General features: G+C 38.1%; 1 protein-coding gene across 2 annotated transcripts in view; it reads right to left on the reverse strand.

The window, feature by feature from the left end:
• The window catches only part of LOC149718360 (A-type potassium channel modulatory protein KCNIP1-like), a 60,321-nt gene that overhangs the window by 8,195 nt on the left and 39,534 nt on the right, over positions 1-12,592 (reverse strand). The window contains exons 2-3 of one of the 2 annotated variants that reach the window (XM_089842787.1): positions 3,408-3,535; positions 1,262-1,331 (exon numbers count right to left, since the gene is read on the reverse strand). In XM_089842787.1, coding sequence (XP_089698913.1) covers positions 1,262-1,331; positions 3,408-3,535 — 198 coding nt within the window. Of the gene's footprint in view, positions 1-1,261; positions 1,332-3,407; positions 3,539-12,592 lie in introns of both variants that reach the window. The other variant, XM_089842719.1, reaches the window with a different exon arrangement.

A 12,592-nucleotide genomic window follows, 5' to 3' on the forward strand; every position in this document is an offset into this window, starting at 1 on the left:
TCCATTTAAAGTTGGACAATCTTTACTAACTTTTCCCGAGTCTAGGAAACTTTTGGTTAATGCCTGTATCTTTTTATTTGACTGGAGTAAATTGGGGTTTGAACTACACTCTCGTTTTTGTAATTAGAATTTGTCAACGTCGATTCTGTCTATGGAATTAGAATTTGTCAACGTCGATTCTGTCTATGGAATTAGAATGGAGACGTCTTGGAATTGGTTTTAATGAAGGGTTCAAACAAGTTTATTTTATTTTATTTGGAATGGCTCAATAATGTTTGTAAAACTCAACAAAACATGTGCGGTATTAAGCCTAAGCAATGTGACTATTTTAATTCTAATTTTCCCACAAAATTCGACCGTGATTCTAATTGACTAAAGTTTCAGCCAACCAAATTTAGAGAATGTGAAAATATTGTACAACCGCTTCTCTATTTTTCTTGGCATAGGCCTTTGCAAAAATACAGATCACGAGTTCGCGTGCGGTTCTTTGGTTGGCTTAAAATTTGGCCAATGAGAGATCCGATCGGATGTTTGAAAAGTTTTAGAAAAAATTGAGTTTATTTTACCATACTAAAGTGAATAAAATCAACATGTTTCAGCCTTCCATGCTTCCTTAAAATTTCAAACGGAACTTTAGTATATTTCACAATACACCTTATTCCCGATGCTTGTGCCAAGGCTTACCTTGAGATTTTAAGTGACAAGTGATACGTTGCCTGCTTCAAATTAGAAAATATTGTAACACTTCTACTGTGAAGCAGACGACGCATCATTTTGAGCCAAATTTGTTAAACCTTGGCAGACATCGAGAATAAGGTGCATTCCTTCAGGGTTTCAGACTATTTACTCAGCGTCTAACTTTAGTGAAACAAATATTATCGAGTATCACGTGCTCGGGATTTGTTTGTTGACAAAACTTGACTCGCGACTTGGAATAACTCCAGTACTGTACTAAACTATTAAATTCGGGATACCGTACCACCAAGGCCTAACTACCTGTAGAAGTGTCGCTCTATCTATTCCGCCAATATAATCCTAATTCTATCTCTCTCGCTCCTTGTTTCCTGTTGACCGATCGCTTTCAAAGTCGACTCGCATACTGAACTGTTCAGTTTCATAATGGATTAGATAGGTTCCCAAGGGCTTCGAGGAACTGTCTCTCTAGCCCACGCTCGAAAGGCTTAATTATTTAAAATAACAAGTTGCCTTTGCGTGTAAAGAGTAATGGGAAGGAGGATGTGTTTATTATTTATATACGAACCTCCCTGTGGAAAAAATTGGGCGTATATACTTTTGAAAGCACTCTCGTTCACGATGCCGGATGGACAGGCCTGAAAGACAATTTGAAATGCCACGTTAAATTCAGTTTTAAGGAGAAGACAATCTTAAATTAGGCTTAGTTAGGATTTGGAAGAGCCAAGGCTTAACTGTTTCTGAAGAAAGATATAGGAATCTTAAATTAGGCCTAGTTAGGATTTGGAAGAGCCAAGGCTTAACAGATCTGAAGAAAGAAAGTCGGAATAGGCAGTTTGAAACGTCAGGCTTAGTGGTATGGTTAAATTCAGTACGGTTTAAAAGAGAAGGTTAAGTTAATTTGAAACTTTACATTCATTATAACATAAGGTGATCTTAAATTAGGCCGAACTATAACTTAGAAGTACCTAGGCTTATGGTTTTCTAAAGAAAGACATAGGAATTGCAATAGACTATTTGAGATGTTAGGCTTAGTTGCAAGGATGCTTAAGATCCCGAGTTAAATTCTAAATTAGGCCAAATTATGACTTGCAAGAGCCGAGGCTTAACGGATTCTAAGGACTTGGAATAGACAGCGACGTTAGGTTAAATTCATTATGGTTTAAGAGGAGAACGGTTCCTCAGAAAGTTCTAGGAGCTAAAGCCGACAGTTTGAGACGTTTTAGGCTTAGTTGCGTGGTTAAATTCAGTATAATTTATGAGGAAAAGGTAAACATTAAATTAGGCTTAATAAGAACTAGGACGAAGAGCCGAGGCTTAACGGTTTCTGAGAAAGTACTAATAGAGCACGGAAAAGCCAAGACTAAACACTTCCTAAAATATAACTAATATTAAAAGAAATTAAACTTCCCTTCATTAAGAAATCCGTGAAATTCTCTCAAAAATCTTTATAGTTGAGAAAAAATCTTAAACGCATTCTTGAGTCGTTGAGGATACCCGATTGAATATTCCCAACCCCAAGCTATATTCTCCATCATCAACTTTCTTTTCATCTTCCCGATAATTTGAGGGCAAAAAACCCCTAAAAAAAGGAAGTAAAAATATCTCACAGCCCCTCTTCTTCGTCTTAATGAGAATCGAGCTAAGTTCTTCTTTCGAAGCGGTTAAGCTATTCCTGGCTGGTTGGCCTATCTGGGATTTGGAACAGGATCTCAGGGAGGAAATGGTAGATTTCTCTAGTCTAACATCAATTACGGGTAATAGGAAGACACGTGAGCGTTTTATTCGCTAATTGCTTTCAGTATCTTTTCTCATTTATTCCACCAGTCGACGACGAGAAAGATCGTTAAGCCTATTTCAATTCCACACGAGGCTTTTAAGTCTTAAAACGCGGGGGTCGCTTAAATGCCATCTATCATCGTTAGAATTATCTCCACCGTTTCCTCCAGCGGCACACTCTACGACTAGACTACTAATGAAAGATATCTCTTTCCATCCAAATTAGAATCGTTTTGATTATCAGGCTATTACTATTCCAGGACATCCACATTTGCTAGTAGTCTCTAGTGTTGCAGGTTGCTACTTCTCGTGTTAAAGCCCATTCAGACTAGAGTATAATGTTACTTTTCCGTCGGTCCAGACTCGAGAGCAGTAAACGAGTAAATAGTGTGTGATTTTTGAAGCAAACATTTTGAAAAATACCACCAAAAAACCTACAGCTTTTCATACATCGTCTGCTGAAACTTAGCTCTCTATATCAAGCGTCAGTAAGCAGGGCCGGAAATAAGAAAAAAATTGTTTATAGGACATGTGTCCAGTGGTACCCCCTTTGACTGGAAAATATATAGGACATTGCGTCGCGTCTTCATAGTCAAGCTGTCAAAACGTTGGAAACATTTACTGGTCAACCGTCCAGTCACCCTTTAGTTTTAAAAAAATTCATGGGACATTTTTAAATTTTATTGGACAATGTCCAGTGTCTTGTGCTTATTTCCGGTCATGTCAGTAAGGCTTGATCGAAAAGATGCTAACGAGGTGGTACCATCTCGACACTGCCTGACAACATTGAAATGTTGACTTGCGCATATGAATGAAAATATGCTACTGTGCTAATGGGAAAAATTGCATCATTGCCCTGTCTCTTTCTGCCTTTCTCAATATTGCCGTTAAGCCTTGACGGAAGGTAGTTAGGGTTAAAATTGTTTATTACTTACTTGTTTAAACCCTTGATACATAAACTTGATTTCGCTCTTTGTGAAACTCGTGCAGCGACAAAGGGCTTCTATTCGATCCGGCTTGTAGCGGACGATGTTCATCATTTCCAGCTCGTCAGGATCAATCTCTGCTTTTTTATGCAAAGAAAAGAGATCAACTTTCACTGAAAAGTATCGAGTGCAATCCCCTTTTTAACTGTAGAAACACTTAAACCGATTGTTGAGCCTTAAACCATCAACTTTGTTATTCGAAAAAGGTCCATATAAAGACGAAATGTTTTTGTTTTAGACCCCAGCACCCAGAGAACTTAGAAGAATACATTTTTACTTCCCCCTTCGCGTGTCTACCTTTAAACAATGTGCTTTGAAAATAATTTATTTCGATATTATGACCTTGATATACCAGAAGAAATACAATACAGATCCTAATATTTAAAGTCCCCCTCGTGTGCCTAGAGTTAAGACACGTGATAAAGGGCAAGTCTCATTGAAGTCGTAAAATTTCAAACACGCTAATAGACATGTTTATTACTTAGTAAATACAATAATAAAAATTCAATCATTTTAAAATTTTACCCTTGAAAAACATTTGATATACCAAAAAGAAATTTTGTCTCCCTTAAAAAAATTAATGAATGTTCAAAATTTGGCGTTACCGGAAGTTGAAGTTAGTTCCCTGTGACGTAGAAGGTGAAAAGTATACAAGAACTAAGGCTTAGACTTAGGCCTAATCTTATACGCAATCTTATTACTAAGCTTAGTTTGAAACTTTAAAATCGAAGCGCCCAATTAGCGTGAGCCAATCTCTTACGTAATTATGACGTAGAAGGGCAAATAAATTAGACCTAATTCCCGCGCATTTCGAATATCGCAACCTAGTTTTGAAATTATTTCGAAAATTTGTATCTTAGTGAAATGTTAACCGATTTTAATGAACATAGTCTTACTTTAAAGAAAATAATAAACCATACATACTACCTCATTAAATTGGATTCAAAAAGGGCATTTTAAACTAAACACCTGGGCATTCCACAGATAAATTGGTTTCAATTTAAATATTCAAATCTTTGCGTTAGTGTTATTAAATTGTATCCTCAAATTTGGGTAAAGAATTTAAAATATATATTCAGCTAGTTTTGTTTTGGGAGATTCATCCCGCTGGCTAGTCGTTTAAAATTCTCTCAGCTCTCAGTTCTTTGTTGTTAGTTATATTATATCTTGTCCTTGTCTTAGCGTAAAATTTTTAACGATATTTCTCGCGGAAACTAATTAAGGAAACCCCAAAAACGCGAAGCCGCTGTATTAAATTTCCATAAAATTCCCTAAGGAAATTTCGCACTTTTATGAATTTTAAAATAATATTTTGGCAGCTTTTAAATTTCTTTATTTTAACACTCTCTGCCTGGATTAGGTAGGGGTGTGCGTTTATTCGAGAACTTATGTTAGAATAATAAGCCGCTTTCGAATCGATTAATCAAGCCGAAGAAATTTGGAGTAATTAATTGAAACAAACTTTTTAAATATTTAATGAATCAGGGATAGATTTAATTTTAGAAGTAGGAATGGAGTCTAACGGTTAGTATTTACTTCAGTTATTCCGACTCATAACCCCCCAGTATAGAGCCCCTCCCTCCAACACGTAATAACGAAAAGTTTAAATTATCTTATTGGTTAACTCACTTAAACTACGTTTTGATGACGTTGCCGACAGGGACGGCGAAAAATACGTAATTCCTTTTTACCTCTGTCGCTATGACCCTCCCGTCTCTTCTTTCATACCCCCTCGGGGTCGGGGACTTTGACGCGCGCCCAGATTACTCTGTTCTCCATTCCTACTTCTAAAATTAAATCTATCCCGGAATGAATTCAGTTCCGATTTTAAATATATTATCGCCTATAAGGTAGCTTTTCCCCGCACATTGGTGTACCGTGGTAGAGGAGAAGGTCTCAGCTATTAAAGACGACATCGAATTGTGTATTAGTACCAAATTCTCACTGCTTCAACTTGAATTGGAAAAACACTGCGAGCAATTGATTACTAGGGAGGTTCAAGAGAAACTTAGTGACGTCCAGGCCACTTTCGACGAAATAGCCGCTGAATTCCAATCTACCCAATCTCAAATAGCACAACTACGGGAGGAATTGGCTAAACCACAGGCTGAGATGCAGAAACGATTTGAGGAACTACAGGCGCCGATATCGGAAATGAAAAAACTCGCACTAGACTTGACGGCACCTGTGGCCAATGGACTACAATATTCATTAGTTGCGAAAGTTATAAAAGAAGCCCGTGAAGTCCAAGATAAGGCGCTAAATGTCATGATATTTGGTGCTGCCTCTGCTGCCCTGGATGACCCATTTCTTGCAACCGCTTGGCTGAATGACGCACTGGACTTGACACACGAGCCGATTAAAGTACTACATTGCACTCGGATGAAAGGGTCTGGCATCCCTCCTGTAAAATTGAGTCTCGAGAACCTCAACCAACGTAAATTGGTACTCAGGAAGGCTAAATCCTTGAAAGATAAGGAGGACTATCGAGCAATTTACATCCAGGCTGATCTGACCCGCAGAGCCCAATGGGAACGTAAAAAATACCGCGAGCGCCAAAAGGCGCGTCGAGGTGCACCACCGGCGGCAGAATAATGGTCCTTATGTCAACGGAAGAATAAGAGGTGCGCACCGTGGAGGAGAACATGTAAAATTAAAGTAAAGACATTGCACAGGGGGTACTGAATCTACAGGAGGGGGCAACTTTGAGAAGTATGGTGTGAGCTTAAAGAGCAAATGTACTATGGTGGCACTCATTCATCCTGCCTACGCGATGACGAAATACCGTTCAGGAGTCTCTTTAATGACCGCAATCAGGCCAGCGTTACTTCCACTATCGGGTCACCATTAAGGCTAGATTAGAAGAATTTGTTGAAACTCAAGTTGAAACCATTCGCCTGGCTCATGTGTGTCTTCCTCTAACTCATGCTGTACCAACAGTGCTCCCCCTATATTGCTACTTGCAAGTGCGCGGCGCCTCCTCTCACTCCGTTGGCAGAACAATAATATTAATAATAATAAAAAAATCATTGTATCATTACCATTTCATACTGTATTCCATTTTGTATATAATCTGGTTAATTTTACCTTACAAATGTTTAACAAATTGTAACGGTCTGTACCAATTGCTTGCAAGCCAGTAGTGGCTCCTCCCTGTTTCAAAAGGGATCTCCATATAGAAAGCAAATAAAGATTCATTCATTCACCGCGTGATAAACACTTCTACAGGGGCCATAGAATTAACAGGGAGCGCTTTCATCCTAGATGGTGGCTTCTCCCAATAGCGTGTTAACTTGGACTGGTCGTATCAATTAGATAGATAGTGCTTTAAAATTTTTAATTAATCGAATTATTTACTTGTACATTAATCGATTATGTTTCGATAATTATATTTTTACATAATTACTAAAAGTCCAGAATATAAAAAAAAGCCAAAAGGTTTGGGAAAGTTAATTTTTATTATTATTATAAAAAGCAACCCCTTTTTGCACACCCTTAGCTTGGATATTATTTTTTCAAATCACCATAACTAGAAGTAAATGAAGCTAATCATCGTATTTTTTTGGGGTGTTGGGGTTTGTTGTTTTTAATAGATAATGACAAACGAGAGGAAGCGAGCTGTCAGATAAATAAGCCTTTGTCTTTTAGGCTTAGCTATGGGATTTGTCTGTGACGGAACTTGTTTATTAGATATTAATCAACCAAAATCATGAATAAAAAAAGCTTTTTGACGTCTCTACGCTAAATTATATCAAGAATAACAAACGAATGTGGGTTGTTTTTTAATGTTTCAAATTTTGTTTTTCATTTGAAACTCAATTATTTTTCGTTGGTAATAGCTTGAAGGAGAGAGTGGGATGGAGGGGTAATTTTCGTAGTAGTCGATGTACTGCAATGAAAGTCAACCGGAGTACATTGCGCATGCCCCTACCCTTCTGTAGGCGATTGTTAAGTGCTGCCACGTAGCGCCAATATATTTGGATGAGAACAAGCTTCTATTTTTTACACACAGGGAGCATTGTGGACGTTTCTGTACCAAGAAGTGATATCTAGTTTACTAGGGAGAAGGTATAAATTCATTCATCCACATTTCTAGCTTTATCTCCAGTCCAAACGTATAGTAGGTCCGGAGTTAATCCCCGCCGTCTCTAAATTACAACCAACCAGCATCTGATTGGTTCTTGAAAACTCACGTCAGCGCGACGCGAATGACGAAAATTAGTCATATTTTCCGACTGAGGAGAGGCTGCGAAATAGCCCGGGGCCTCCATTTACGTCCCCCCTTGTATTTTGAAAGGGAAACTGGGACTATGGCGCGCGAATACTTGGGCATCTTATACCTTCTCCCTAGTAAACTAGATATCGCTTCTTGTCCGTACCTTAATTAATGGCGTAAAAATATCAATGGTTAGAGCTATAGAGCTATTTCAGAGGGGGTAATGGCTACGTCACCAATGCTATTTGCCCATAGAGAAACCCTCACAAAATGGCCGCCCTCTACACTCAAAGGCAGGCCCAATTTTCGTAGCAGACGAAATTTTTCCCCCACCGAAATAGCTCTATAGGTTATCTTCATTATTTTGCTTTTGAATAATTTTAAAATTACGCAAATTTTTTTCCCTAATATTCTAATTACAATATTCTATTTTTTAAAAAAATTCCCAAGTTGTAATTTTTTTTATTATTTCGTGGTTGGAAACTTAGTAGCTTATATTTGAGTAAGACGGATGAATTTTAGAAAATGGATAGGTGAATTTTGTCCGTCCTTTCTTTCTACGCTTATGAAAACATTTACCCCTTTTTTTTCAGCGCCTTCCTGAAGTTCGTGGCTTTATTCAATGCCACTTTTTTCACCGTTAATAACGTTGCGGATGAAAAATTGTCTCCGAGTTCCCGAGATAGGCTTAGCAAACTCCGTAACAAAGCTTATCGATTTTAGAGACATATACAGGGTGTTACAAAAAGGGATGATGGTATGACCCCAAATACAGTGGGATGGTTCTACAGTAAATCAATTTTGAATTTAAAATGTAACATTTATGACATTTTCTAACAAGGGACGACCCCTAAACAAGTTCTGATTATTTATGTTTTACGGACGACCCCTTAATTAAATTACCATTGTATTTAGTTTATTTGCTTTAAACATCGTGAACTGATGGGAAATTGTGGAAAAATTTAACTTCAAGGTAAAATGGACGATTTTATCTAGTCTATGTCAGTCTAGTAAACTTAGTTAGTACAAGAAGCGATATCTAGTTTACTAGGGAGAAGTTTAAGATGCCTAAGTATTCGCGCGTTAGAGTCCCAGTCCCCCTTTCAAAATAAAAGAGGGGACGTAAAAGGAGGCGCCGGGCTATTTGGCCTCTCCTCTGTCGGAAAATACAGAGTAATTTTCGCTGACGTGCTTAGAGCTAGTTCGAGAACGACAAGCTAGAATTGAAGTCCTACACTCTGTTAATTTTGCAGTCATCTTCATATTTAGTCTGCATTATTAAGCCTTTGACAGCCCCTCACCAGGCGTCTTCGCTTTACCCCGAGGGCCGAGTCTATGACGTTTCATCTACATCACTTTATTTATTTGTTAAATTACCTGTAATTTCTTATGGCAGTATTTGGTAAATTACCGAGTCATAGACTCATATGTCTTTGCAACACCCTGTATATGAGCTTAGACCGGGTATTTTTTATTCTTTATATATATTTAGGGTCTTTATGACACCGTGAAAGGTCGTTCATTCTATGATTTTTGGCTCGCAGTCATTGGCTACCAAGTGACATTTTTCATTAATGAATCTCCGCTCTTATGGGTTTTCTATGTCATCTTCAAGTTTGCCTAATCAGTATAATGTATTCTCCAAGGAGTTTCCAATCTACGTTATACTTCTTACGTAGATAAATACAGCTAAATAAGCATGGACTGCGTTATTTTTAAAAAGACCAGCGGAGAGGAGATTTTTAGTGAATTTAGGCCCAGGGGATTACATTTATTTCATTTACTAATCCTCTCATGCCTATTTTTAAACAGTGACCTTGATATAAAGGATAAATTACGGATCCTCCTAGCTTTAAACACTGCTTGGAGTTTAGTGTGACATTGATATACAATAACAATAATGATCCAAATATTGTACGTTCAGTTTTAAACAGTGATTTCTAATCTTCAACACATCAACCTCAATAAATCCCAATAAACTATTTTTTTTTAAATGTAAAATATAAAAGAAAGAATAGATTTAATTTTAGAAGTAGGAATGGAGAACAGAGTAATGTGGGCGCGCGTTAAAGTGCCGGACCCCCTTCCCCGGGAAGGGGGGTATGAAAGAAGAGACGGACGGGTCATAGCGACAGAGGTAAAAAGGAATTACGTATTTTTCGCCGTCCCCGTCAACAACGTCATCAAAACGTAGTTTAAGTGAGTCAATAAGATAATCTAAACTTTTCGTTACGAGTTGGAGGGTGGGGCTCTATACTGGGTGGTCTACGAGTCGGACTGAAGTAAATACTAACCGTTCTCCATTCCTACTCCTAAAATTAAATCTATCCCTGATGAAAGCAATAAATGACGCGTACCAAAACCCAATACATCACATTCCATTATTACCCCCTTTCCCTGCAAATCACGTGACGTAGTTTCACATAAACGGAAATATCCTTAAGCCTAGATAGACAATGAACCATACTTTCCAAAACTATAGTTCTTCCATACTTCTTCGTAGAACTCGGAAGGCTTAGGTTTGCCTTTCAATGGAACGCGCAGGACGCAGGTTGAAACGAACGCTAGGCGTTGCGAGAGAAATATCTAATTAAATTTGTCCTCGGCATCAGCCTGTGCAGACTGGCAAGGCTTAGCCTGGGTGAATCTGAATCCGGTTCGTCGTGTATAGATAGAATATACGAATTACGTACTGTACGCCCCCCTAGGAAATTAACCAAGTCCGATGTAGACTTAACGGGCAAACTGTAGGATTAATGCGTGATTTAATCGTTCAACCTCCCAGCGTGTGTGTGCTTGCCTGCCTGTCTTCCCTCGCCTCCTTCCTCCCTCCCTCAACACGCTTGTTAGTTTCCGTTCAAGGGGACACGAATCGAGGCTGCTAGCTGATACCATGTTCCTTTTACATCGAACAATGTGACGAAGCCACGTGGATGCTGAATTTCGTAATTGGTTTTACCGTGGCCTTTTTCTTATTCCCTTCATATTTACTCGTTGGTTCAGTTGAGTTGAACGAAGTCTAAAGTTTTATTCATGGATTCTGTTAAATTGAAAGCGAGCAATCTAAGGTGAACCACTTGAAGTAGAAATGGTTGCACCTTTTTATGTTGGGTATTTATTTGGACGCTGGGTATTTACGTTTCTGGATTATCAGCCAGTTAGAACTTAAAAGTAGGGAAATGGCGCTGCAATCTCGTTGCAAAACAAGGACTAGGTGTCGGTCCCACTGACTCCATACGGAATCTTTGGATCTTGGCGTTACATGGTGCCTGTGACGTATTTCAAATATTTTAACCCACCAACCGCTGAATTGTTTGTATCGCGTAAATTCTATCAAATGTATCAAGTTTCAAAGTTGGTTTCACATCAAGTTATGAACTTTTGACGCTTACGCCTAAATCCGTAGATCACGCGGCTAAGTCAGCCGTGTTTGATCGCTCTTATCTGGATTGAATCGAACCTTCAATATAGCCATTCCAAACCCCTCATTGGTAACAGTATCGCTTGACATCGTTACACGTGTTAAAAGAGTCCCATTTACTCCCTTTCTGCAAGGTCCAAGATACATTGTAAACACGTATAGGAACGTGCGTTTAAACTGTAGCTTCAATACATAACCGGAGCTTGAATACACGATGTTGAAACTTGACCTATAACGGCGGTATTTGGGAATGTATTGCCGCTTTAAATTTAGGATAAGGTAAATTTGTCGCGTTTTTTTTTTTTGTAACTATCAGGAATAATTTAGAATTTCCTGTCTAGGTTCTAATGGCATTTTTAAGAGAATTTCCGGGAACAGATAGAGACGGGTTAACTTTATTTATTTAATTTAGGCATAAGTTTATAAGATATGTTCCATACATAAGTATGACACTAACTATACTTCGTAATGTTAGAAACTTACAGCTCGAGCTAGTTCGAGAACGACGGAAGCGAGAATTGAAGTCCTACACTCGGTGATTCATTTTGCAGGACTTCCATCTTCCTATTTATTCTGCATTACTAAGCTTTTGACAGCGCCTCACCAGACGTCGATTTACCTCGAATCTATGACCTACCTCACTCACTTCATGACAAGCTCCAGTTTGTAACCAGTGACAAACTTATGGAAGGAACATATCTTATAAACTTATGATTTAGGTGCAGATATAATTCAAGAGATACTTTGTTGAAAATCGTAGATCATACAAAAACGGTTCTAACTAGATAGCAAACCTGGGATCGAATTAACAATTGGATAGGTGACCGTACCGATGTCGTTGTCTATAGGTTCTCTAAAGTGTTTTAGGAGTTGAACAATATTTAAATTAGTCTAGCTAGTTTCGTATAGATTTGCATTAATAAACTGGTCCCGAGGACCAGTAGCCCCCACTTCGTAAATAGAAAAAGTATGGTCCAAGCAATAGACCTTTTCGATGCAAAAAAAAGTGGGTAGGCAACCATCAGTATCAGGACATACAACTGGGGTTGATACAATGCCATCTTTGCGCACTCTTATGATACAAAGTGACTACAGCGCAGGCGCCAAAAAGCGATATCGACACAAACATTTTGATGATTTCAAAAATGATCCGATCTTTATAGTTACTTCACACAAACTCAAATAATGATAATAAAGATAATGATTCACGAAAGTGAAAATAATATTCGATGAAACCTGCATGAACCATTATTTTAGCACAACAACTTAATTGTGTACAGCTGTTATGTGTCAATAATTCCCGAGTACTACTTTTACGGTAACTGCAGAAAGTGACCAATCGTAAGCTTAAACTCTACTACTACTAATGGTGTGAATCATTACAGTTTTTAGCTCAACATTAAAATCAATATTAATACTAACAGAACGAATTTGTCATTGCATGATATAAAGAATTAAATGATAAGGCACGAATTTACTTCTATAACGAGTTCAGCT

Source organism: Phalangium opilio, unplaced genomic scaffold (genome assembly GCF_054372755.1).
Source record: "Phalangium opilio isolate 3A_F unplaced genomic scaffold, DU_Popi_V2 ptg000002l_1, whole genome shotgun sequence".
Lineage (NCBI taxonomy): Eukaryota > Metazoa > Arthropoda > Arachnida > Opiliones > Phalangiidae > Phalangium > Phalangium opilio.